Raw genomic sequence first — 26970 nt, 5'->3', positions numbered from 1 at the left:
CTCAGCTTTATTATTCGGCCATATATTTGTTCTACATGGAGCACTAAGTGTCTTGAAACTTTAATTGCTAATATTTGAATTGGAGGGTGATCTAGGAGGGCGGAGAGAATGAAAAACTTGAGTTCGATTCTTGTAAGTATGATTCATTAAGCTAAGACATTTCAAATAGCCTTTGAATAGTGCTGGAGAAGAATAACCCGGTAAATTATAAGCCCAACTGGCTAAGTTCATATCATGGCTCCACCATCAACTGGGTAGAGGACTTATTTAAATCCTCATGCCTCAGTTTTTTTCATTTCTAAGATGGGGATAGCCACCTCATAGGTACGTTCTAAGAATTCAATGACTTAATACATGTAAAGAATTTAGAATGGTGCCTGGCACATGAGAAGCACTCAGTAAATGTTAGCTGCTGTTCCTTTTTAGAAGTGGAACCTTGTCATAGGGTAGACTGGGTAACCCCACCTTCCTGAATGCTCATATGGCTTTGTACAAATATTAAACTAGTGTTTCTGAAATTTTAATACATTTACAATTTCTGCCATCTCCACACAGCACCACGTGCACTAATAATAACTAAACTATATTTATTGATTTTTTTTAAATGTCATTTAATTATATTTTTAAAAGGAAATTTATAATTGCACCCGAAATAAAAAACTAGAATTTCTTGCCATAAATAGAAAGTACTTATGAAAATAATACATAACTGTTAAAGAAAAAAGTTGTTTTGTGTGCTTATAAAATCACTTCACATGCCTATGCCAGTGTTAAGTGCTTTCCTCTTTAGGAGACATGGAATCAGATGTTGTCAACATTTAAAGACCCATTGTGTCCTATATCCTTTTAGTCTAAATTTCCTGAAAATAAAGAAAAAAATAGCTCATTCATAATGAGAAAAGCTCAAATTAAGTCAAATCCACTTTACTACCTAAAAATTATGGTAACAGTAGGAAATATAGGCAGAGCTTAGATTTTGTATAGTCTGTTAACAATTTATTCAGTAACTTATTGAGTAGCTATTTTATGCAGAGCAACTTAGAGATGATAACAGAAAAATAGCAACTATCCTGACATAAACATTTCCTTAGTCCTCCATGTGACCCACACATTCTCAAAGAGGTTACTGTCACATAAATAGATATACAGTATACCTGGGGCATTCAAATTTCATGGAGGGGGGAGGCAATTAAAAAAAATGTTTTAAAAATCTCCTTAGGTGGGTCATAATAAAAAAAGAAAAGTATTGATGTAGACCAAATATAGGGCCACATAAAGCCAAGCTTGAACTCCAAAACCTATATCTTAGGAACCAGTAATAAATTTATAAGAATTATATTTTATCTCCTTGGGATGACCCCAGGATAAGCCTAATCCTCTGTGTAAAAGCCCCCAGACACTTAAAGATAACATTGAGAAAATAAGGTAAATTTTTTTCTAGACTGTACTAAATATTTTTTAGATTTTTTTAGTGGGTCATGGTTTCAAGTCTTAGCATCCTGAGCAATCTCCTGTCATAGATGACAAAGGAATATTTAATCAAGTATCAAATGATTGGTAGACAAAATGAATTCACTCCAGTTCACAGTATGAGGTAGAGGAGAGCAAATAGATTAGAAAAATAAGGGAAAACCTTACTGAAAGAGATGAGAATTGAACTGGGTTTTGAAGTTTTAGCCAAAGAAAACATGTGAAAGAACATTCTAGATCTGGAGGATAGAGTTGGCGATGGGTAACTGGGAGGGGTGGAATTGAGTATATTTCTGGCATTAATCAAATTCTTAATAAATATTTGTCAAATGTATGTTTGTTGAATAAGAGTTGATGGTGTATAGTGGCTACACAGCTGTAAATCACCTGAGACAAGAATCTGATCAGTGTAGATACTCTTGCTTGGGAGATAGCATCCTCCTGTCCTTACATAACACTTACTCGTTTGACGACTCTAGTTCAAGTTATGTCTTACATGACTATGTGCTAGTTAGCAGAATTTAATTTGTCTCTATAGGGTTCCCTGATGTTAAAAGATGTTTCTTACTCACATTATCAGATGAGATTAGACTGCTTTAGAGATCACCCCTGCGCACTGGGCTGCCTGGAATTCTTGAGAATGGTTTCAACAGCAGGAGTAAGCAAGCTCTTGTGGGCCACTGGCAATATCAAAATTGTCCAGCATAGGCACTGATAGGTCAACTCCCATGGAGATGTAGCTTGAGACATCCATAATCTTGATGTCCAGAAGCCTTAACCTAGCATTTGAAGAAATTATTAAATTCTAGCTGATAGTTTTAGGCTTTGCTGTCCTGGAGCTCAGCCTCTGAGGCAGCCGCATGAGGAGGCATACATTCTGGAATACTTTAGGAGTGCTGCCAACAGCAACTGCCTTCCTCCTCCAGTTGTTCATCTGCAGGAATTCTTTTTTCTTCATTGCATAAGGTTCTAATGTTCTCCATTCTGTCTTCACATGAATTTTCCTCAGGATGGCCCATCTTGTCTTTTATCTCCCTGTATTGTCCTTCCCTCTCTTCATCCTTTCTTTCCTGACTTCTGCCACCCAATACACAATCAACTCAGTGCTGGTTCACCTATTATGCTTAAATCTATTTGTGACCTTTGAACAGGGGTCCCAACTGTATGTGGTCTTGTGTTTATTTTGGTTTAGGTATAACCTGGTCAAAAGGCACTCTTTGCAGTGGGCAATTTCATTTGCTTATTTGCCTCACGGCCACTTATCTGAGTCTACATTAAGAAAAGGGAGAATTATAAAAATGGGTGTAATATCAGTGATTTGGGGGAAAGTCTTTACTTGCTTGATTGCTGATGCTTGAAATGCCCTTAGTCGGGCTGGGGGAGGGGAATCCTCTTATCCTTGTTATAGACAAGTCTTAAAATACAAATTCCCAGAGAGTGATAACACTTAAGCTAATACACAGAAACATGTGAAGGATTTTTAGCAAGTTTTTTTCCAAAAAACAATTTTGATTATGCCTTGTGTACTAAGTGCCAAAAGGGGCAGGGCAGAAGAGGGGTGAAAGGAATGAGTCTGGCATTGCCAAATTTTTCTTCTTGAGCAGATTCGCTTCTGGCTATCTCTCCAAAGCTATCTTGTATCTCATGAAGTCTTTGTCTTTATATCCTCTTGACAATAGAAAGTAATGAATGATACACTTATTGATAATGCAGTGTTGGGAGGCAGAAAGCAGGCCACACCATGATCTAACACCAGCCAAAGTAACAGTATAACAACTATAACAGCCCAAGTCTGAAATGGCATGTTAAGTGCTTTCCGTGTGCCATTTTATTTCTTCTTCACAATAGCGCTGTAAAGTAAGTGCCAATATTATGCAGTTTTACAGGTGAGGGAACTGAGAGTCCACAGACATTAACTTATTGAGATAACATAGCTAGTAGGTGGAAGAGCCAGTCTTCAAACCAAACCAATCTGATTCTAGTCTCAGCTCTATACCACTGTTCCATGTTGTCTCTCCATTTGAAAGTATTATACTATATAGTGCTCTGAGTTTCTGAGTTCACCTTTCTTTTAAAAGATATTTTTTTCTTCTTTTGAGAAAGATATAAGTAAAACTCATGGTCTTGTTGTGTGACATCTGAGGCTAGGTCATAAGAAGCTATAAGTTTCTGCCTGGGTCTCTTGGGATACAGCTCTTGGAACCTACCCACCAGTTCAAGGGAAAGTCCAAGCAGACCTTAGACAGGCCCACATGGAAACCAAGGTCTCCCTCATCCACAGTTCTGGCTGAGGTTGCAGCATGCACAGAGTTGCCAGGTGCGTGAATGAATCATCATGAAGGTGAATCCTACAGCACACAGATAATCTACTCCAGTTGACACCACATAAAGAGTAAGTTACCAAGCCCAGCCAAATTGCCAAATAATGAGCACATTAAATTCTTGCTTGGAGCCCCTTTCCTTCAAAAAGATATGGGTTTGTATTTGAGAACCCAAGGGAACTCATTCTCAAATTGTCTTGGTTCCCAAGCTCGATGATGAGCACAGTGCTTTGGCCTGTGACATAGCAGCAGCCTTTGGAGGAGTGAGGGTAACAGTTTATTTTCTGGTCACCAGTGACCATTCTCCTTCTGCCCAGCCTGGCCAGATATCATGCAGCAGAGAGGTCTTTAGAGGCGATTTAGGTTGTTCCACTCCATACCTTATCTGCATCCTTGCTACCTGCTTATCTCCGTATTGTTTGGGGCTCCAGTCTCTTGGAAGGACCTTTAAATATGTATGTAAGTTTAACTACCAATAAATGAATGAATGAATGAATGAATGAATGAATGAATGAATAAATAAATAAATAGAAACAAGCTTTCCCTTGAATTTCTTACTAAAGGGTTTCCAACAGTTTCAGCAACAGAGCAGAATATGCTTTTGTTGATGGGCCATATTTCCATAACAAAGACATAGAAATGACAGACAAAATAAACAACAAAAAATATTTTTAAATACATAACCAAGTTCGAACAAAAGTAATTCAATTTCTAGGTGCAAGGAATGGAGAGATAAGGTATATTCAGAGAGGTAAACAGGAGCTTACACTGTGTAGGTCCATAGGAATTGTCAGCTTTCAGTATAGATATGAGGTACTGGGCCTGGGATTTTTCACCCCAGAGAGAAAGATGTACAACCAAGAGTTGGAACTGAGCTTCCAAATATAGCCCAAATCATAGAAAAAGGACTAGGAAAACATCATTTGCCTGGAGAAAATGGCAAGCAAGCTTGCATACTGTATATGGCCTTCAGTTGTGGAGTTTTAGGAGAGAAGAGGGAAATGAGAAATAGGTCAGCACCATTCATGAGTTTGGGTCCCAATTTACATTCTGGTTTACTGCGGGAGGACTGGACTAAGAAATTTAACAGTAAAATTGGTCTCTGCAAATGTAAATATGAAATTACTGTGTCATGGTTATTTCCAAAGTGCCGGTCAAACAATTCTTGCTGAAAATGAGGTCCTAGTAAAAATTTATAAACCAAGTGAGGAAACCACCGTCATAGGGAAGATAGATAGATGATTGGTAGATAATAGATAGATATATGATTGATAGATAGATAGATAGATAGATAGATAGATAGATAGATAGATGATAGATAGAAAGAAAAATAGCATACAATGGAGTTGAGATGAAAAACTGAAGATATTATAAATTAAATCTAGATGATGATATTTATAAACTATAAAATAAATCTATAAAACTATATAAACTGATTGAATAAATAAAGACTATAACTGGTTGAATGAAGAAACAGAAAGTAGTGTGGAAAAAATACAGGTAGATTTGGAAAAAAAAACAAAAATAAAATTTAGAAATGAAATAATTGTTCTTGAAATTAAAAGCTCATTAGATAAAAGAAGTATTAGATTAGATTAAAAAGATTAGAAGAATTAGATTAGGACAAAAATTAATAAATTTTAGGCTGGATCTAAGGAAAGCATCTTTAGTATAATATAAGAGAGAAGAGGGGAAATCTAAACACTTTATGGGAGTAAGAGACATAAGGGATAGAATAAGACCTTCTAATAAATGTATAATAATAGAGTTCCAGAAGGAAAGAATGGAGGCTGATGCTATAATGACTCAAAATTTTTCAAACAAGTTTAAGTCATTTATACTTAGGTTCATGAAACATAGCTAATTCCAAACAGGCTAAATGGAAAGAGCCACATTTAGGTGCACAGTGATGAAACTATTGAATATCAAAGAAAAATCTAAAAGCAACAAGAAATAAAAGATAAATTATTTATATAGGGATTACTGTTATACTGACAGTAGAGTTCTTCCTAATAATATATGTCGAGACAGTGGAATCATATCTTCAAAGGGTTGAAGTAAAATGATTCTTAGCCTATAATTTAATACCCAGCCATATTATCATTCAAGAGTGGGAACTAAGTAAAGATATTTTCAGGCAAGGGAAGACTAAGAGATTTTGCTACTCAGTGACCCCAGCTGAAAGAACTAATAAATGAGGTGTATCAGTAACAATATCCAATTTTGGGGTATTGAATCCAAAAGTGGAATTCAAGATGCACTGCTGAAAAGGGAAATTGGCAAATATGTTGATAGATCTAAATAAGCAATGACTGTTTTAACAAATGGAAAGAAGCTGTATTAGTCATAGTTCTCCAGAAAAATAGAACTAGTGTGTATGTGTGTGTGTGTGTGTGTGTGTTTGTGCGCACGCGCGTGCAATGAGAGAGAGACAGGCAGGCAGAGACAGAGAGACAGAAAAAGAGAGAAGAGGAGATTTATTATAGGAATTTAGCTCATATGATTATAGAGGCTGATAAGTCTCAACATCTGCAGTTGGTAAGATGGAGACCCAGGAGAAGGTATGGTATAGTTCCAGTCAAAGGCCTGCAGACTTGAGACCCAGGAGGAGCCGGTATTTCAGTTAGAGTTCAAAGGCAGGAAAATACCAATGTCTCAGTCGAGGTTATCATGTGGAAAGAATTTAGTTCTACTCAGTCTTTTTGTCCTAGTCAGGCCTTCAGCTGATTGGATAAGGCCCACCCACATTAGGAAGGCAGTCTGCTTTACTCAATCTATGATTCAACTGTTAATCTCATCTAGAAACATTCTTACAGACATACCCAGAATAATGTTTAACCGAATGTCTAGGCATCCTGTGGCCCAGTTAAGTTGACATAAAATAAACCATCACAAAGACTAGGAAATTGTGTTTGTGGACAAGTTTATTAGACAAAAATTATTGACACAATAACATGTAGATTGAGTGGGGAGCATGGCTTCTAACTAGAGTGAATGCATTCTAAATTCCTTAGACTCAGAGGAGATATGATTAGATACATACAGAGGAGATATGATTAGATTAGATATTGTTCAGTTTAGAAAATTTTTTGAGAGGACTATTAAAGTAGATATAAATTGTATTATTACAAATGAATAAAGAGAGAAAGGGAGAATCAAGGAAACTTAATCAACTGGAAGGTAGTAAAGAGAAAGAGAGAAGGGAAGAGAACGGTTAGCAGAAAATGGGAAAAAAAGGGTAGAAATAAGTTTGAATATTTCAATTACAACTGGATTAAACTCACTGTTTAAAAAGCAGAGATTTTCTAAATTAAATAGATAAACGCTATTTATAAGAGCCATACCTATGACTTAATGATACAGTAAATTTCAAAGTAAAGAAATGGAACAGCAAATATATCAGGCGTATACTTTCCAAAAGAAAAGTAGTACAGCAGTATTACCACTAGATAACATTAAGACCAAAAAAAAAAAAAAAAAGGAAGAGAAAGTCATGACTTAATACCAAAAGACATAATTTCCAAGAAGTATATATAAAACAATGAATCCATGCACCTAACAGTTAAGCCCCCTAACATAGAAAGCAAACATTGACAAAATTATAAAGAGAAACTGACAAATCCACAGTAATATTAGATGACTATTTTAAATCTAGTTTGGAAAAATTAATAAGAACATAGAAGATTTGAATAATATAATTAAAAATCTTGACTTACTTGACATACCTGAATCCTGTACTTCAAAAATAGGAGCTTTATTATTTTTAAGACATATAAAACATTTGTAAAAATTGGTTGCATGTAAAAACATGAAGTCAGATACTCCCAAATTAATATAAACATTACATACTTTGACCACAATATAATCAATTTAGAAATAAAAGATTGAAATAAGTTTTTAAATAATTTATGGATCAAATATGTAATCATAATGGAAGCTATAAAATATTTATAAATGACAACAAAACTTGTGACATAGAGCTAAAGCAAAATGTAGAGGAAAAATTATAGCCTTAAAAAGTCTATATTAAAAGATTGAAATTTTCTTTAATAAAAACAGTAAGTTAGTAAAAGAATAATGTAGCAAGCTCAATGTAGAAACCAGGAAATAATGATCACAAAAAGAAAAATGAAATTTGAAGAAATGGAGCAGTAGAATCAACCAAACCAAAATTTGGTTTCTTGAAAATACTAATAAAACAAACCAACCTGATACATTTTAAGTTTGCGCAAACTAATATTAGAATATTTAAAGCTAATTGCAGATCCAGAAATTAAATCAAAATGCTGTGTTCATGGATATTTATTATATTAGGCTCCTGACTTCTTTATGTTAGGAATATTTTACAGTAAAAAGATCATAATCTTTACTTAGGCGTTATGCCTTAGTCCAGGCGTTGTCTACTACCTGTCCTCTGTAGCTTTAGCAGTTACCAGCTCTCTCCTGTTCTTGTGCATCTAGTTCCAAGTGACGCATGCATTCCTGCTTTGTACATGCTTGGTAGAAAGTTGAAATCTTGGCAGTTGAAGCAGTGGTGGGCTAAATTGTGAAATCAACAGAATGAATGCCTTCAGCAAAGGTTACGGAAAATAAACTCCTGTCCACATATGGTGAGAAAAGGTGGGTGAAAATTGGAAGGAGGTAATTACTGGCCTAGGGACAGCTTCCATGAAAGGCACAGGCTTCCTTGAGGCCTTTCATCCCCAGCCCTCCTAACATTGTCCAATTGCTTTTCCTTATCTGGTTGATATTATTGTTCATCCCTTTGGCCGTTCCTAAGCTTCAGAATACACATGTAAAAGTAAGTTTGTACTCTCTGGCTTTATTTGAGATGTAGATATACTTTTGTGAAGCCTGAGTGTAAAGGTCCGCAAATGAAGGGCCAACGTGTCTTGGGTCTCTGGACCCAAGGCCTTGAGTTCCTATTAGCACTTTCTCTCCTGCTCAAAAAAGCAGCAGGGTGCAAAAAAGAGACGTTTTGTTGAGTTTAAAATGTGGACTCGATGTATAGTTTTCACTATTCAATTTAAAATGACTGACTTCCTCTCACAAGCTTCCTTTGATTTGAATAGTGTTCTATTCAATACATTCAAAGTTTTTAAAAAAGTTTATTGGGTATGATTCTTAATTCTGATAAGCACACTATTCTAAAATTTATATTGTGAGGGAAATTGTGATGTCATCAGTTTCTTTTTTCTTTAATATTTCCCTTTCTTCCCTCATAAAATAAATGACCTAATTTTCTAATGTCCTAGAGTATTGTCCCTCTTCTTTTTTAAAAAGAGACTTTGTTTTATGATTTTAGCTGTGAGTCTGCATATAGTTTGTTATGAAGTCAGTAATTTTCCATAGGATAACACTTTGGGATGCCATCTGGCCATTTATAGATTAATAATCTTTTTTTTGCAGGGGTATGAGAGTTAGCAGTGTAGCATCTTAGCAATGACTGGGTTCATCTGGAGAAGGTGTTGCTTCCTTGAGATGCTAATGGTATTATGGGTAACCTAAAAAAAATGTATCTGCCCTTACTACCTGGTGACTGAGTAGCAAATCAGAGAGCATACCCTTAGAGAAGGTGACCAAATGCATCAGCACTGTTCTGGTTCCCTCTGACTGGCCAGACCTTAAAATTAAGTTGAAAGAGGGAATGCAGTTAGCATTAATATGATGGCTAGGTGGAGGGCCACGGGACGGAGAGAGCAATTGGGAGGATCATTATGAACTGTATTGATGTCTTGTATACTTGAAACTAAATTAATTTTTAAATAATCAATCAATTAATTAATTAATTAATTAAGTTGAGAAAACTGAGCGAGTTTACCAGGTACATTACTATCTACTGAACACTATTGTTGCAATAATCTATTTTACAAGAAGATGATTTGCTGTTTCATATTCCCAGTCTTTGTTCCACCTATCCATGATAATTTGTTTCAGAAATAATTAAGTTCAACTTAAGTTTATATGAAGCAAATGCCTAAACCTGATTTGGTTCTATTACTTAAACTTTAACAAAGTAAATAGTAAATAACAAAATAAATGTTCTAGTTATTTTTTCAAGAGACTCATACGGAAATCTTAAAGGTAGTCAGCTTAGATAATATTATCACTTTCTGCAGATGAAGACATTGAATTTGAGAGGCTCCATAACATGCCCAGGTCACAGAACTAGTTGTAGAGATAGAGCTGGGTAGGCTTCTCGGGTGATGATGCTCATTTGGGATTCCTCTTTCAGTGCAAATATGTTTACGAATGGCTATTAAGTACTTAAACATTACTATAGGCATGCAGTTATGCGACTAAAAATAGGAAATAATTAAAATAATTGTACTTCATTTTTTCTTTGTGGACTCAGTACTATGCTTAAATGAGAAAGATGTAATTTTCTTATTTCCTTCCACGGTGTTTACTAACATTGATCATATCTGTCAGTGTTCTTATGGTACTAAACCTGATTAAAAAAAAATAATAATAATCTGAAAAAAAAAAAGGCCAAAAATTATCTCAGAATCTGAATGATGTATATCTACGGTCTGTGTTCATTCTATTAACAAGCTAATTATTTAATATGCATTTTAGATTTTGCTTGTATGGACCAGACCTTAAGCCATTTTGCTAAATATTTGAGAAAGATTCCACAGGAGTACCTCAAAGATTAGATTCCTAGGCAACACCTGACTTAGCTTCAGTCTAGAGATTTGCCTTCCTTCCATGAAAGGGAAGAGGAGTGCTGGCCACGTTGGCTTTCACATGCCTGCAGTAAACAGCGAGGGTAGGATCTCCTGTCTCAGTTTTCAAAGAATGTGATCTGATACAGTCTTCATCAGAGGCCTCCCGTAGCCTCTTCTTCTATGACAGTTCAGTAAGTTGCAATTGGATATGATGAGATATATTTTGGAAGAAAAATTCATATGTAAATATAAATGTGTATATATTTTTTATTTATTTGAGATTCCCTTGTCAGTTATTTTACCTACTTTTCTCACCTGTAAAATGGACGTAACATCTTTTGGCAGGTGACAAGAATTATTTTAGAAAGGTTTAGAATTCAGAGATGCTTTCTTGGCTGAAAGTTATTTTTATTGTTATCGTTGAAGTCTTTGAATCTGACCTGCCTTCACTAAGCTCTCCAGGTTCATGTGCTTGGTTATAAAATACCTACCTGCAAAAGGTAAATATTTTCTTCTTCGATTGTCTTTGTTGTGTTTTTTTCCCAAGTAGGATTTTCCAAAGCTAATTTATTTGCGAAGAGACATATGCTTTAGGTCTGTACTTGTTAATTTACCTCGGAAAAATTAGGTCATCTTTAAATCTGGCAGTGTGGCTTAAAAACTTGGCAAAATGGTCTAATTAAAAGCTTCCCTCAGATTTAAAAAAAAAAAAGAAAACATGATTAGTAACAGTAGTTTTCATTTTCATTTTCATGCTTTGTGTATATATAGGTATATGTCACTTCTCATGCCGCATTAAAAAAAGTATGTTGACTGTCTGCTAACAGTTCATCTCTTTTCTTCTACAGCCTCCAAGTCTGTTATAAATAGTATGCTGCGGGACCCTTCTCAGATTCCAGATGGAGTTCTAGCAAATCAGGTCTATCAGGTATTAATCACAGCTGTCTATTTTCAGTGGCAGTGCTGTTATCTGCCTAGCAGAGTAAAGGATTTTAAACCTCATTTAATTACTGTCATCATAAACTATCACTGAGGTCAGGGTGCACCATAAATGGCAATGCAATATTTGTGAGAGGAGCATTTCACTTTTTAATAGCTTGCTTTTATAGTGAATAAAAAGCATGCAATTTTTGTTTTCTGTGATTGAATCTGAACAGCCTTTTGATAGCTTTTAAAAAAATTAAGGAAAGTGATTACTGCATTTAGGATGTTGTTTAACTGTAATAGTTTTTGTGGTCATCTCACCCCAGAACCCTTCTCTTATTTGTCTGCAGTGCATTGTGAACGACTGCTGTTATGGACCACTGGTGGACTGCATCAAACAGTATCCTTTCCCATAAAATTTTAGGTGCACAATTGACGAGCTTAGACTTCGTGGAGGAGATATGTCTAGCTTTAACCTGACATAAAGTTCTGCTTCACAAAACCCATTTCATACTCTTCTATTTTACATTCAATCAGCTGGAGGGTCACTGCAGACCGTTCTTTCCTACAGTTTAAGAGAAACCAGATAGGCCACGGGAAGATGTCAGTTCAGCAGCTGCGCATTCACATGCTTATTTCAAACTGCTTGGTTTTCAATGGATTTAAAGGTACAGAGTCATTAGGCAGGTAACATACTGTCTTAGAATGTATCTAACCATTCCAATGAGTATTTTTAAAAATGTAACAAATATCTATTTAAATTGATCCAAATTCAGTTGAGTTTGCTAGAATAAATTTTGAGCCTAAAGTGAAAGAATGATGTGATTAAAATGTTGCCAGAGACCATCACATTTTTAAAGGCAGTGGACTCTTATTGCTTAAATGCCGATTACAACCTGAGCCGTCATTTTGATCCCTAATAAACATTTTTAGAGAAATCAAACTAATTTTTCCCTCTGGACTGAATTTAAGGCTATGAAAACAGATGCCCAGTCATTTATTAAAAACACTGAAATTACAAAAAAGTTAATGTTTACTTCTTAAAACAGGATTTGAATGGACAGTAACTACTCCATGATGGAGGACATTATCCATCAATACATTTAGTAGTGTGGCATCCCTAAGAATATTGATGACCCTTGGCTAAAAATGCTCTTTAAAGAGTAAATAATTAGTAATTTTTAAAATAAAAATTATATGTCTGTGAGTCAGCAACACAATTCTTAAGGGCATGCTTTCTGGTGTAAGTTTTTTTCTCATGGGTGGCACCGTGACCAGTTGTGACTTGGTGACCAGTTGTGACTTGGAAGCCCTCTCTAGTCAAGTGTGTGTGTTTATATTCTACCTTGTTTCATAAGGGCTTAAAGTCAGTAAAATTTTTGTAAAAATAAAATCTTTTTTTTTCATAAAGTTAGCCTTTGAAAAATATTATTGTAATATGGGCCTCTTATAAGAATATTCAGTACCTACGTTATAGCCCTTTATATACTTATGTTCTCCAAGTCTGTTCCCTCAGTCTAACTTAATAAAATCACAGCATTGTCATAAGCTTACCTTTTTATTAGACCAAAATAAAACTATACTTTTATTTCCAGTGTAAAATTAACCGTAGCGTTCAAAACTGTAGGAACACCAGCCTCATGTTGCTGCAGCGAAATTTAGCACATTCGTATAACAACTAACACCATTGCAGAGTATCTGGGGCGGAATTACATGTTAATTTTAAAGCACATAAAATAGTTAAAAATCAATTTAAAGTTAAGATTTTAAAAGCATAATGTCTTTTGAAGGATTGCTTATTGATTTTAAATATAACTATCCAATTATATATGCATAGACTAAAGTATGAAGTCAACTGCTTTGTAAATGCCAGGAGGCTATTTTTCAGTAATAGTTGAGATGCTTACGGGAAACTAGAATGCTGTATTGCTGGCGAAGAAAATGGCTTGTGAGGTTATTTACAAGTTTTGCCCCATGGTCACTGCCATACATCAATAATAGGTATTATTATAGACAAACTCTAAGTGTTTCTGCTTATGGAGCATTATAAATTCTGTTTGGAGTATTTTCCTTATATTTTGCCATCATTCACTTTCCTTTTTTGGCTGTTATTGCCAGCAGAATTTAATGTAGTACATGATTTCAATTGATAAAGATAGTGATGTATGTCTATAAATTGTATTCGCTGACTAGATTATAATTTTGCAGTTCTATTATTATGCCTATTGCCAGTAAAATTACTGTTTTTACAAGCTTTATTTTCTAGGCCTTATATCTTATATATGTTTATATCAAGCAAAGCATAATGAAAAAGCATATCTTTCCAAAATTGTAAATCGGTGATTGCTTTTACCATGCAAAATAAAACAGGCTGGGAAGTTTATAGAGCACTGATTTTATCTTTGTATTGAGGTAGTAGCAGTTTTATATAATGTAAATACACTTGCATAGATGTTTCCTGGACTGATCAACAGGAATTATTTTATTTCACACTGAATAAAAAGTTTTCCGTGTGAGTGAAAATGCTATTTATATGTTGTTCTGATAATTTGGTAATGCTTATGTTGCTTGCTCTCAGTAGATTATATCATTTTGTAAGAAATAAAGCACACATTTAATAGATAGAATAGGTACAAAGCCTTTTTACTCCATTATGAAAATGTTACACATAGACATTTGTGTAAGTAGAATAAAGTAAATTGGTCATTTACTAATAAGACACCAGAAAAGCACAGTAGCAAAGAGAGAACAAATTGTCGTTGTGTTTTCTTTTTCTTTCAGTGTCTACTATTTTTTTCTACAGAGCCATGCTCACCCACACCTTTCCTGCCACAGGTCATATTCACTGACACAAAAGGCGTGAGAAAACACTCACCTCAGCTTTCCAAAGTGTGACTTCAGGACACAGCTATTAGACAGAAACCTAAGCAGAGGAGCAAGGGAAGATAATGATGCAGGAAGCTTAAAATGCTGTGGGTTTCATTTCTGTACCATCAGTAACCTCAGTTTCATGATTCAACATTTTAGATGTAAATAATTTACAACAATAAAAGTGAGAGCACATTTATGTGGAATAGAAGTAAATAATTTAGTTCTAAAAAGCGGTATGCCCCTAGTAATGAGAAATCATTGAGAGGTATTCATCAAATGTCTTCAATGGATTCTGCAAATCTGTGAGACTTTGTAATTTAAAAATTTGTTTTCTTTATTTTGTTTCCAATGAGAAATTAAATAAGCATAGCTGTGTGCATTGTAGAGGGGAGGGGGAACAGCAGAAGGAAAAACGCAGTGATGATGACTTAGGGTTCATTTTGATAGTTGACATGAGTGCCCACATCTCTGGAATTCTAAGATTTAAATGATATTTACCCCTGTCTGTTGATAAAAGACAGGATAATTCTCTAGGAATTTTTTTTACAAATAATGTATAAGCTTTATTTGACTTAAATTGGACTCTTGTAGTGCATGATCAGAATTAAAGAGTCTCTGATAAGCTAATGAGTGATATGACCAAGTTGACATTCTCAGTGAAATGGAGAATTAGAAATTATTTACCAAATGCTTTTGACAGAATTAAAGCACCACAATAAGATAACACTCCTTTTTAGACTTTGTTCAGCCTTTCTGAACCTTGTTTCCTTAACTCTAAAAATGGGACTGATAATAGTTCCTACTCATGTGGTTGTTGTGACGATTAAATAAGATGATGGTACCCCAAAGTGTTTAGCGCAAAGGCTTAGTATGTAGTATTTAAGAAATATTAGTATACTATATTTTAGCTTGTTATTTTTACATAAATTTAATACTTTTTAAAAACTGTATGAAGTCATAAATATAGGCATTGCAGAGATCGTATTCTGATCCTCCGCTTTTCCACACATTAACTGTATGACCTTAGGCAGATTCTTTGCTAAGCCTCAGTTTCCTCATAAGGATGTGTAATATAAGGATGGTGATAATAGTGAGGATGAAATAATACACATAAAGCACTGCACACAATGCCCGCCTCATAGTAAGCACTCAAAAAGAGTTGGTATGTGCCTGTGTGTATCTATTTGTATCCATATTATAATATGTGTACACTTTCATATACATGAGGAAAAGACTTGAAACAGCCTCTGTACCCACTTCCTAATCCAAAATCCTTTACTAAGATGTTTTTCCTCCACATTACATATAATTCTCAAAACGCAGTTGTTCAGTTTCCTGAGGCACAAAAGTTCACCAACACTAGATTGAAAAGAAACAGAAGCTGCTAAGAGCTGGCTCTGTGACAAGTGTGACTCCACAGCAGATTTATGGCACTCTGTAAGGCTGGAAGCTCTTTTAGGGCAAAGGCTGGTTGGTATTCTTTGCTGCAGTTAGTAAGTGCTTAATAAATGTGTGCTCAATTGAATTGAGAGATTTTTAACAAAGTATAAAGGATGTTTAAAATGATTCTCCCTCTTTTTAAAATTACATACATATCCATTTACAAATCTTTATTTGCCAAAATACATATAAACATAGAAAAATTTTATTAAATCATTTAAATAAAGGGACGTGTATAGAAATCTCAGAGATGTAGACTACAAGTGGAAATGTTTGCTGTAATTACCTCTTATTTTCCTTTACATCTCAAAGTATAGACCTGCTATTAGCATTTTTATGATAGCATCTTTTCATAATTCTACCTGTGTTAAATTAACCCCCTTAACTAAAACCTCCCAGTGCCATTGGTCACGAGCACGAAGTCCTGCTGAGAGACTTGCTTCTGGAGAAAAACCTGTCCTTCCTAGGTAGGTATTGCTTACATCCTCGCTAGCATGTAGTACCTCCATGAGTGCTTAAATATATATTTTTTAAAAATCTTCCACTTGCAGTTATTATGTACTAAGGAAGAGTGAACAATGATTGATGCCGTGCATGTTATCTTTTATTGATTTAGAACTAAGCAGGAACTCAGTTACCTAATCCCCTATATATACAGCACATACACAGGCTTGCAATTAATATTTTATAGAATAAGTGGCTGAAAAAATTCTTTAATATCTGTTATAGTATTACTTTTGGTGTCATGAGATATTAACCATAATCTAGATCTTATGAGAAAGAGAAACAAAAGAAATATTGTGTATAAAATCCTTTATACATTAAAAACTATGGTTAGAAAAATTCACGTTAGGTACGTTTGTCTCATGTATGGAATCAGGTAGTACTGTAACTTAAAAGCCAAATATCAAGCTTTTATTATTTTTATGCTAAGCATTAATTGTCATCATAGACAATTCTATTTTGAAATATTCCTAATCATCATACAAAGAAGTTGTTAATTTAGTCTATGCATTTTAAGCATTTTAATGTACTGCATTAATACAGGTTTACTTATGGTTAAAACATCAGTATTCAAAGTCTTTGTGAGGATGTGAGGGCGATCTGGCTGTGACATCTGTCAGCTCATTGATTACCAGGGTTGATTCAGCTGATCTGGCTGGCTAGGCGGGTGTCCCCTTCCTCCCTCACCACTCCATGTGTGTCCCTCCCAAAGATGCATACTCGGTTGGAGAGGACAACCTTCCCTGCTAGAGGAGAGCACCATTCTTAGGTCAAGGATATACGAGTTAGCTGCGCTCCCCTGCTAGAACCTCCAAACAAGCTCTCCAAGTCTTTGTGAAATATTGTGATGAATTTTTTTTTTTTTACCTGGTAAATATCCCTTCACAATGATTAATTAGATCTAAAGTGCCAGGTAAATTGAGATAGATCATCATTTTAAATACAGCTATAGAAAAATACTGGTATATAAATAGACTGCTAATCTCATTTTATGTTTTCCTTGTTTTCTTGTTTACACGTGTACACCATAAATTTTGTTGCACAGATATTCCAAACATATTTGTTTTACTTTGATTCTTTTATAAGCAAAAATACAATCTCAATCTCACCCCCTCCCAATCTGGATTACTTTCAAAAGACAAGGATTCTTACTGTTTATACGTTAACCTTCTTAAAAATTAGGACTTCTTTGAAATTTTTTATACCATTCTGAATTTTTCACCCATTGTGCTCTATGTTATTATATAAAATACATATTTTATCTGACCTCATTTACCAATAGAAGAAAAAATAAAAATCAATTACCTTTATCTTAACTCTAATAATTTCTTAAATTTCCTTGACATCATAGCAACTGCTATGGCACAATATTTAATCAGATACTACTGGGGAAAAAAAGTCCTTATCTTTGAAGATTTGAATGTGCTCATAAACTTATTCATTTTTTACTTCTACAAGTAGGTATATTGTATTGAGAAATCAAGTTGAATAAAAACTTTAGTTCCTCCAACTGAAAATATATATTTTATTCATGTATTTATTCATTTATTCCAAAAATAATTTACTGAGTCAGATACTATTTTAGGCAATAGACGTAAGTCAGATGAAGTCTCTGCTTTTGTGGAGTTATGTGCTAGTAGAGAGACAAGCTACAAATAGATGAATACAGATAACTTCTGGCAATTTCTTAGAAGTTTTGTAATTCTTTTATTTATTGTTTACTCATTCTTTTAAACTAATTTGTGTTGAGTGTGTTCTCTACCAGCCAAGAACTAACTTCATAGTTAGTATGAAAATGATGATAAGCACTCTGTGCCCTTGGGGTGCTTACAGCTATGCACACTGTTGCCATGTCCATCCAATAAAAATGCAGTTCCATCTCTCTAGTGCATCTCAGTAGGTGCTCACTTGATTATCCTGATGTTATTGTGCTACTTTTGTTAAACTTTTGAAAGAAAGGTATAGATTATACTAAAAATCAATAGCAACCCTTGACATATGAAGAAAATGCTACTGGGTCATCAGCTGCTTTTCCTGATGTGGTGATAGAATTATCTTCTTCATCTGCTCTCTCTCACTAGCACCTTCCTGCCGCCATGTGCTTCTAAGATGGCTAGTTGAGTTCATCAGCTTGGCTGTCTTCCCACTAAGCTAGTCACTCTTTCTTTCATTGAGTAAGCATGCAGATATGAATCTTTTAATTCCTTGCTATGGGCAGGCCCGTTAGGGATGACAAAAATAAAAGTTGAATCAAACATGGAGCCTTCCAGGAAAATTTCAGATAAGTTTAAGTATATGTCCTTTCTTTCCAAGGATAGTTAATTTAGAATTAAGATTTATTGATCAGTATTTAAAGTCTCAGAAGGTACAAAGAACCTGCTGTACACTTCTAGGTTCGAATGTACAAAGAACCCTTTTTAAATTTTAAATTGACCAATGAGCATTGCTAGAGGTTTGTTTTATTTCTAATATCAATGAAACAGAAAATATATTTTATCTACTGATGGAGATATTTTAATTCATATCAAGTGATTAAGGAGATCATGTTTTGTTATATCCTTTTTCCCTTCCTCCCTTCCCTCTTTTTTTGGGGGATGGGGAGTGGGCTGACGGTTTGGATGGAAAGCAAAGGAGGAAGGGTAGATAGTGACTGAGAAGATCAAGATTGTAAGGGAAAATATGAAAGAGCTTATATCAAAGGCTGAAGATAACCGTTCGTCCTCCATGGATTGGCATATCCCTAGGTCAGAAGGACTTTCATTAGTGACTTCCACAGCCACTGTCTGATGCAGATTCTTGTTAAGTTTGGATTAATAAGGATAGCTCTGGAGATATTCTTTGTGGTGAATGTTGCCCTATTAGTCGAAGCGAACAATTATTTTGAGCGACACAGAGAGGTATTTGCTTTATCCCTACCTTACCCTTGCATGTTTGATCTTGCCTTAAGACAAACCTGCAGATTTTACGTGAGTGCTTTTCTAGCATTCATGTTTTACTCTTTGGAACTCCAGGAGGGTATACTCTATAAAGCCAAATAAACTTAGTGAAGGATGTCCCTTATTGGAAGGAATTAGGATCTTTGTTACTAGCAGTTCATCTGCTCCTGCTGCTTTATTCCCCTCCTGAAGCAAAAGTGCTCTGCTGGGGGAGTGATTATGATGTGACAAACAGGATTATTACTTCAGGTGAAGAATAGGCAGTGGGAACAGATGAGATTTAGAATATGAAGATTGTGTTTACATGCAGATGTTAGCAGTAGAGAATAAGACTAGAAACGAAACATATGAGTGTATAGGCTAAAGGGAATTGAGATGGTGGAGTATCTCATAAGGCAGCAACTATTCATGTTCCTATCTACCTGAGGGTTAAAAATCAGACGCAGTTTTCAGAGTAACAAGAACATGATATTGGGGCGGAGATGTGGGTCCTGTTCTTCTCTTGAAGAAATTGTCATGATGAGGGACCATATTCACTCATTTCCCTTATTGAATATGCTTTTATGTGTTTCTCCCTGGGACCAAGAGTAAAGAGCCATACACGTGTATACTGCTGGAAGACAACCTGCTGTTTGGAATTTTGAAGACAGGTTACCCTGTCCACTTATGATGGGAGCCTTTCTGCTCCAGGCCTTTGGCCCTTCCTTCCTTCACCATTGCTCTGGTTAAAAACTCATGTCTGCTGATTATGTGCTTTCCTGACTACCAATGGTATATTGGAACTATTTTGGTTGTAAGTGACAGAAATCTAATCAAACGAGATTAGACACACACAAAAGGAGAATTTATTTGTTTACCAATATACCTGGGAAACCCGAAAGAGAGAAGTTTGCTTCTGATGTGTCTGGAATCCAGAAGACAAAACTATGTCATTAAAGTCTCCTCTTTTCTCCTTTTTGTGTTCTCTTTGTTTGTTCGTTTGTTTGTTTGTTTGTTTTGTTTTTTTTCCCCCAGTGTTGGCTTTATTCTTAAGCAATATAGATGATCCCTAGCAGTTGCTAGTTTGTTTACTCCTTACAGCTCATAATCCCAGAGAAAAGTTGGTGATTCTCTTTTGTTCCATTATAAATCTCAGAAAAGACTCTGGTCAGCTAGTTTGGGTCAGATATCCACCCCTATGGCCAGTGGTTGAGCATCACATATTTACCATCTACCAAAATCACATTGTAAGAGTGAGGTGGCAATGCCAGAGAAAATGGGGTACAGGACAGAAAAATCAAATACTTTACTCACCTCACAGAAAATTAGCTACAGGTTTGAGCTTCTATTGTTAGTGTTATTGTCGGATTAGCTCCTTGGTCCTCTGTGTCTGTCTGTCTGTCTACCTTCTTCTCCTTCTCCTCTCCCCTCTCCTTCTCTTCCTTTCTCTCCTTTTGTCTCTCTCTCTCTCTATATATATATATATATATAGGAGATCCTTTGTCCTTTGTATGTTCCGGAACTGCAAATATGCCTCCCTCCATCGAGATTGCTTCTAGGAAAGATGAAGCTGGCCCTACGGAAGGGTCTGACATCAGTGGCTACAGTTAAAAGAACTGGGGCAGACAAAGGCTAACATTCAGCCATTCCTCAGAACTTTGGAGTTGCAAAGGACTCTAACAACCATCCAGTGTCCTTGTTTTGTTTAGAAAAAACTGACCAGGCTTTGCATTACAGCTAGTGTCCTCCCAACAGATTGTCTCGTATCCTTTTTATTCTACTGTGCCAATTCATCCTTTCTTTTATGACATTAAACCAAAAGAATTGAGAGTGATATGGTATAAAATATAGACAAGTTTTATTTTTGTTGATATTCATGCACTCTGTCTTTACAACCACCAGTCGGCAGGGATCAGCCTACCCAGCCTTATTTTGCACTGTCCCAGCTTTGTGACCTCCCATTTGTTTCCTATCTTCAGGGCATTTTTCAATTTTTATTACTATTGTCCCCTAAAGACATAAGCAAAGGACAAGGTCAGAGCAGTCAGTTGTATTCCTTATTAGTGGCTTTGATAAGAGGCTTTGGAGGAAAAGGTTGAAACTAATGGCCATAATGAAATTTTGAGTACTCTAAAAATTTCATTTATTTGTGCTATTGGTCTCCTCATTAAATGCATGTCTGTTCTGTGTACCTTTGCTCATGGTTTGCACATCATAGTAACATGTATTACTGAAACTTTGCAAACTTCTTAAATTGGGTAGAAAAGGCTGTGAAACTTATTTTTCAAGAACTAAAAAATATGATATACAGAGGTCATACACAGCTCCACGTATTGAATGAGACAGTGTTTTGGGAAAAAAGATAAGTCAGTAAAACAAAATATTAAGGAGAAAAGATATATTGTAGTTTTCATTTGTATTGATGTATATCCTTTTTGCCCTTCCCCAATTTAGAAAAAATGTAATAGGCGTTATAAAGATTCTTTTTATTCATACAGTGTATTTTAACCTAGCATTTTAAAACCTTTTGACAAATTTATAGATAAAAGTCCATGCCAGAACGTTACTTTTTGTCTTCAGATGTCGTGAATTGGAATTTTACATAATTTCTCTGGGATTAACTGTAGTTCTTAAATTTAAAGCCTTATATAAAACAAATAAAAGCTCAAACTTTTTCTTGGTAGTCCTCATGCCCTCCTGTGATTCTTAAGTATATGTTAACTAGTTTCAGATGTGACTCAAAATCAGCCTTTTATTTTTAAAAAGAAATTGTGTAATTAGTACTTAATTGCTTTGGATATTTTGGGTATTTAGAGGAGAGGGTAATTAAAAGGCCAGAGAAATTAAACTTTCACAGTGTTCTTTAAGTATGTGTAATTTCTTTTTTTAAATGCCCTCTAAAAGCAGGCCTGACAACAAAAATAAATGAAGACCTGGGTTGTTTTTAGATTTTCACCATCAGTTTTATCTGTGGTTGCAGTTTTGTTGATTTTATTGTGGTTCAGTTGGAGAGAGGAGCATCTAGAAATCAAGAGATTATGTAGTTCATCTCTTCAGGCAGGTGTTATCTAAATAATATCCAACAGAAGGTCATCACCTCTCCTTCAAGATCTTCAAGGAAGAAAATAAAAGTTTTTCCCCACTTCATAAATATTACAAATGATCAAATTTAAATATTTGCCATCATTAAAGATGGTGTATGGTATATTGGGACAAACTAGAACTTGGTGGATGTGGGTCCTTCCCTGTATCTTTAACTATTTGAGAGGGCTAGGTCTTGGTGGGTCACTTCTCCAGGCCACCTTTACACGTGTAAATTGGAGTGTTGGATCTGTAATCTCTAAAACTTTACCGGCTCAGCAACACTCAGTGTCATGAGGCTTTCATGGTCGAAAAATCTTACATTTTGTGGATTTAAAAGCTAAAAAGCCTGCTTTTAAGCAAGAATATTCTTATATTAATTTCAATAATGAACACTTGAATGATGATATTAACAAGCTTTGTAGTTATGTAATATATTGAGTGCTTTTAATATATACCTTAAACCAGAAGAGCCTTACTTTGTATTTGCTACATTCACTAAATAAGGCAGGTATGAGATTTGGAGATTGATTTTATATTGATCCCCAACCATTTTAGAGAAGTTATACTAAAAATTCTATTCTAAAACATTGCCATTATGCACCCACCCACCCCCCCTTTCTAACTAATATTGTTCTTACTTTTCTCTTGGTCACTTTTTCTTGAATTAAACAGCAATTTACTTAAACACCCAGTTTCCCACTTGGAAAATTCAAAGAATCATAAGTAACCATCTAGCCGAAATATGTACAAAGAGCTATAAGAACCTGCATGAAATTCTCAGGAAAAATATAAATTGCAATACTTTAGAAGAGATAAAAATCTAGATAGATTAGTAGCTGTAAAAGAAATCAGAAAGATAACCAAAGAGCTTCCCACCACAGTAGCACCAGACCAGATTGCTTTTTGTGAGAAATTCTGCCCAAACTCCAAGGAATGGATAAATCCAATGTTATTTAAAGAAATACTACAGATCAAAGAAAAAAGGAGGAAAACTTCCCATAAGTATCAAGGAAAAGGATGGAATTTCTTCCTTTATGATGAACCTCAGCAAACAGTTGGAACCAAGGATGAAAGACAGCAGCAAAAGTTATCAAATAAAACTTTGAACTTTGGGCCAGATCTGTTGTCTTTGCCTTGATTCATGGAGAGTTAAATCAGAAAATTATTGTCATTCTATGTAGGTTTTGTAGAAGACATGAATTTTTTTTAACATACTTGTATTTTATTTAGTTATCCTTTTTGAGCATTAAGTATGTGCAAAGCACATGTGTTGGTGGTGGTGAGACTGGGCCAATGAATAAAGTTTAAAAAATGGAAAGGAATCATTTCCTGTCCTCAGAGCAGAGGCTTCAGGCCCAATATTTGGGAGACAATCCCATACAAGGAAAGACAAGGGATGAACAGAGAATGAGGCTGAAGGGAAGAATGTGACCTGATGACTGAGTCATAACCACTAGATCCTAGAGGTGGAACCCTGAACCATCTAATGGTCAACCAAATTTTAAATTTGTACTCAGTGGTTTGGTTAATGATCTTAATGGTAAGGAATCTTTCAAGGTCTGGGGGCCAGGAAGTCAAGCCAGATGGATGGGAGCTGACCTTAAAATTCTCCCAGTGGAACGATCAGCGATAGCAGCTTCTCCTAGGGCCTAGATCAGATGAGCAAAGCCACTTGTTCGTAAATGCTGCTTCCCATTCTTGTACTGTCATTTCCTTTGAACTTTGTCAAGTTGTTCCCTCCTCCTCTCTCAGTAAATCTAGGAGGAAAAAAATAATGTGAAGGTTGAAACAGGGTGCATAAGACAGTGGGAGTTTAGTAAATAAAGAAGATAGCTGATACATAACATAATATTTCAGATATATGGAATAACCTCTTTATATTTTTTTTTAAAAAAAAGTCTAATATCACTAGTGGTGACATAGACTTTTAGAAGCTATACTTTGGGTAAAATTACTATTGGATCAACTTCATACTGAGAGGGAGGAAAGTGAGGTGGAGTAGGGGGAGAAAGCACAGGGGCACAGTGGCACTTTGAAGTTCTCCCCAGAAAGTTGAAAAGATTCCCTAGCCTCACCTGATGTTTTATGTTCAGGTTTGGTGGTTTGGGTTTTTAAATTTCACATGAAGTCATGAAATTTAAATTGTAGGTATTGTGTTAATAACTTTGGTGCAGTGAACAGGGGTACGGCATCTGCCTTTTAAAGGGATATTAGTGTGTACATTTGGATTGCTTGGTGACCTTTGAAATTTTGTTTTGAGCTGCTGTCAGAAACATAATCATTTTTCTTTCAAAACATATTTTAACATCTGCAAAGGTTGATCAACCTAGGATAGTTTTAATAAAATATTAATCTCTTTTTAATGTCAACCCAACTTTTAAAACTGTTCATCAGGTACCTGAAACATGAGCTCAAGGCACTTGAGTTGATTTTAATAAATGCCTTTTCCATTTAACATTCTTGTGGCCAGAGTGCATTTAGAGGATAGAAATTATTCCAGTCTTTTCGTCTGAAGTCTAGTTTTTCCAAATTCTCTTGTTTTTAGAGGAAGATTACTTTAATTTGTATTTTCTTATCTCAATAGTTAACAAAATTTTTTATATTTCAAGGATGGGAGATTGTTCTGAATTCTGGCATCAAACCTTCAAAAGCTGGATAAATGATATCAACGCTTAATAAAATATAACAAATATCTAGTTTAAATATGAGTCTTGTCATTAAAAAGTTATTTACATTTAAAATGCTGACCTTTCAAGATACACACAAGAGTGTTCTCAAACAGAGTTTCTGAACATTGGCCATGAAACCACTGTCTTGGACTGACAAATGGATTGGAAATAAGCTACCCAACACTGGGAATGGGCCATTAATTTTAATCAAAGGTGATGCAGGAAGGCGAATGGGATGCATGACAATGTCAACAGCCCAGTAAGTGTTAAGAGACCACACAGCCTTCCTTGTTACTTGGCCAGGCCATTAGTTGAGGTTGGGTGAAGATAGAAAGCCATGTCTGGAATTGAATGACCAGGTCACTCCAAAATCTAATGGAGAACTCCTCATTTCAGAAATCACATTGTAATGCCATTAGAAGTCAAGGACAGCATTTAGAAAATATCGGAGGATTTTTTTTTTTTTTTAAACAAGCACTTACCTAGTTTTTTCCAACTTTGTCAAGCTCTCAGTTTTCTAGACCCTTTTCCTTCTGAATAGATCATTGATATTTACACGAGATCAAGAAATCAAACAGACTTAGAAAAAATCTCAAATCCAGTTTGCTTTTCAGAATTATATATTATTAGTTGTAAAACTCTAGTAAATGCCAGAAACAATAGCATACCAAAGAATTTAAGTAGGATAATTAAGTTTCTGTGGTGATCTCATTGTCCTTGTACCTCTCTTGTGTTGTATGTAGGAATAGTTTCACTAATAGAAACTAAGCTTTCTTAATTGCTTTAATAAATGTATTTATTTTATAATCGTAAAGGCTATGTGCATGTGCCTTACTGTAAATTATTGATATTGCCTGATAACTTTAGTGATATTCATGGTAGCGAAGCCTTTTCTTTTAATCAGTAAGTATATTTCATTATTTTGAGTATTTTCAATTATAAAAAAGGTGGCATATGACAGCTTGAATTAATGTTTATAATAAAGATATAAAAATGCTGAAGAGACAAAGAAGCATTCTTATATCTATGCTTCAGGTTTATTAAGAAAGTTTATTCTGACACAGCATTACACACATAAGAAAGATATGTATGTTTGCATTAGCAATTTTTATACATTTTTAAGAAAGAAAAGCAATTATATTGCTCTCTTGTTAATGGAATATTGTTATAAGTGATGGTGTTTGTTTTTCCCGTAGATGAAGATCAGCTCCGTGCAAAGGGTTATGATAAAACACCCGACTTTATTTTACAGGTACCAGTTGGTAAGTCCTTAAACTCCATTATGTACTTGTTTATAAAAAAAGATGTTTTTTTCATAGATTTTTTTGTTGTTGTTACCGAAGTACATTATCTTTATAATACTATATCTAAATGGGTAAAATTGTTGGAAAATATTATTTTAAAATAGCAGAAAATAATAGGTTCAGAAGAAATCTTAGCCTCAAAATCTTTTACATATATTTGAGAAATAAACATTGTCTCTGAAGACATTTCAAGTCATTTTTTTTAAATATTGCATTTTTAAAATATGGTTGTATTGAAAAGCCAGACTCACTTTGGTTTGTTTTTGCATTGCTTGTCAACTTGTACAGCCTCAGAATAAGAAAGGGACTTTTGAAGATGATGATGAAAATAAAAGGGATGTGACTGTGGCATAAGTGTCCCTTGTAACAAACATATACAGTGTATTGTTTTATAATTACTTTCATAGATGAGGGTGAGGGCTAAACCTCTGCTCATTAATGTGAATCATACGGAGGCCTATACAGAGTTCAGAATTTTCAATCTTCCCTTTCCTTTGCTCTATATTAGTAATGCTTTGTCCCTTAGCTGTAGAAGGGCACATAATTCACTGGATTGAAAGCAAAGCCTCATTTGGTGATGAATGTAGCCACCACGCCTACCTGCATGACCAGTTCTGGAGCTACTGGAATAGGTAAGGTCCCATTATTTTTCTCTTAAGATAAACGATACTCAGCTGAAATCTCATTAGAAAAAATATTTAGTTTAACTGGTAAAAATGCTAGTAGCCTTTGTTTCTAGTAAATACAGAGACTTGATTAATGTATTCATTTTAGATAATTTAAACTTCTCTGCTTTC

The 26970-nt window shown here is 34.9% G+C and overlaps 1 protein-coding gene across 6 annotated transcripts in view; it reads left to right on the top strand.

The window, feature by feature from the left end:
- CDIN1 (CDAN1 interacting nuclease 1) overlaps nucleotides 1–26970 on the top strand; it is a 202128-nt gene that overhangs the window by 79003 nt on the left and 96155 nt on the right. For 3 of the 6 annotated variants that reach the window (XM_039843962.1, XM_039843958.1, XM_039843960.1), the window contains 5 exons: nucleotides 11311–11390; nucleotides 11737–11786; nucleotides 16097–16164; nucleotides 26066–26131; nucleotides 26682–26805. In XM_039843962.1, coding sequence (XP_039699896.1) covers nucleotides 11311–11390; nucleotides 11737–11786; nucleotides 16097–16164; nucleotides 26066–26131; nucleotides 26682–26805 — 388 coding nt within the window. The remainder of the gene's footprint in view (nucleotides 1–11310; nucleotides 11391–11736; nucleotides 11787–16096; nucleotides 16165–26065; nucleotides 26132–26681; nucleotides 26806–26970) is intronic. The other 3 variants (XM_039843963.1, XM_039843959.1, XM_039843961.1) reach the window with 1 other exon arrangement.

This window comes from Pteropus medius, unplaced genomic scaffold, assembly GCF_902729225.1.
Source record: "Pteropus medius unplaced genomic scaffold, Ma_sr-lr_union100, whole genome shotgun sequence".
Lineage (NCBI taxonomy): Eukaryota > Metazoa > Chordata > Mammalia > Chiroptera > Pteropodidae > Pteropus > Pteropus medius.
Note: the sequence above shows the minus strand (reverse complement) of the source record. Positions and strands in the feature narration are given on the sequence as shown.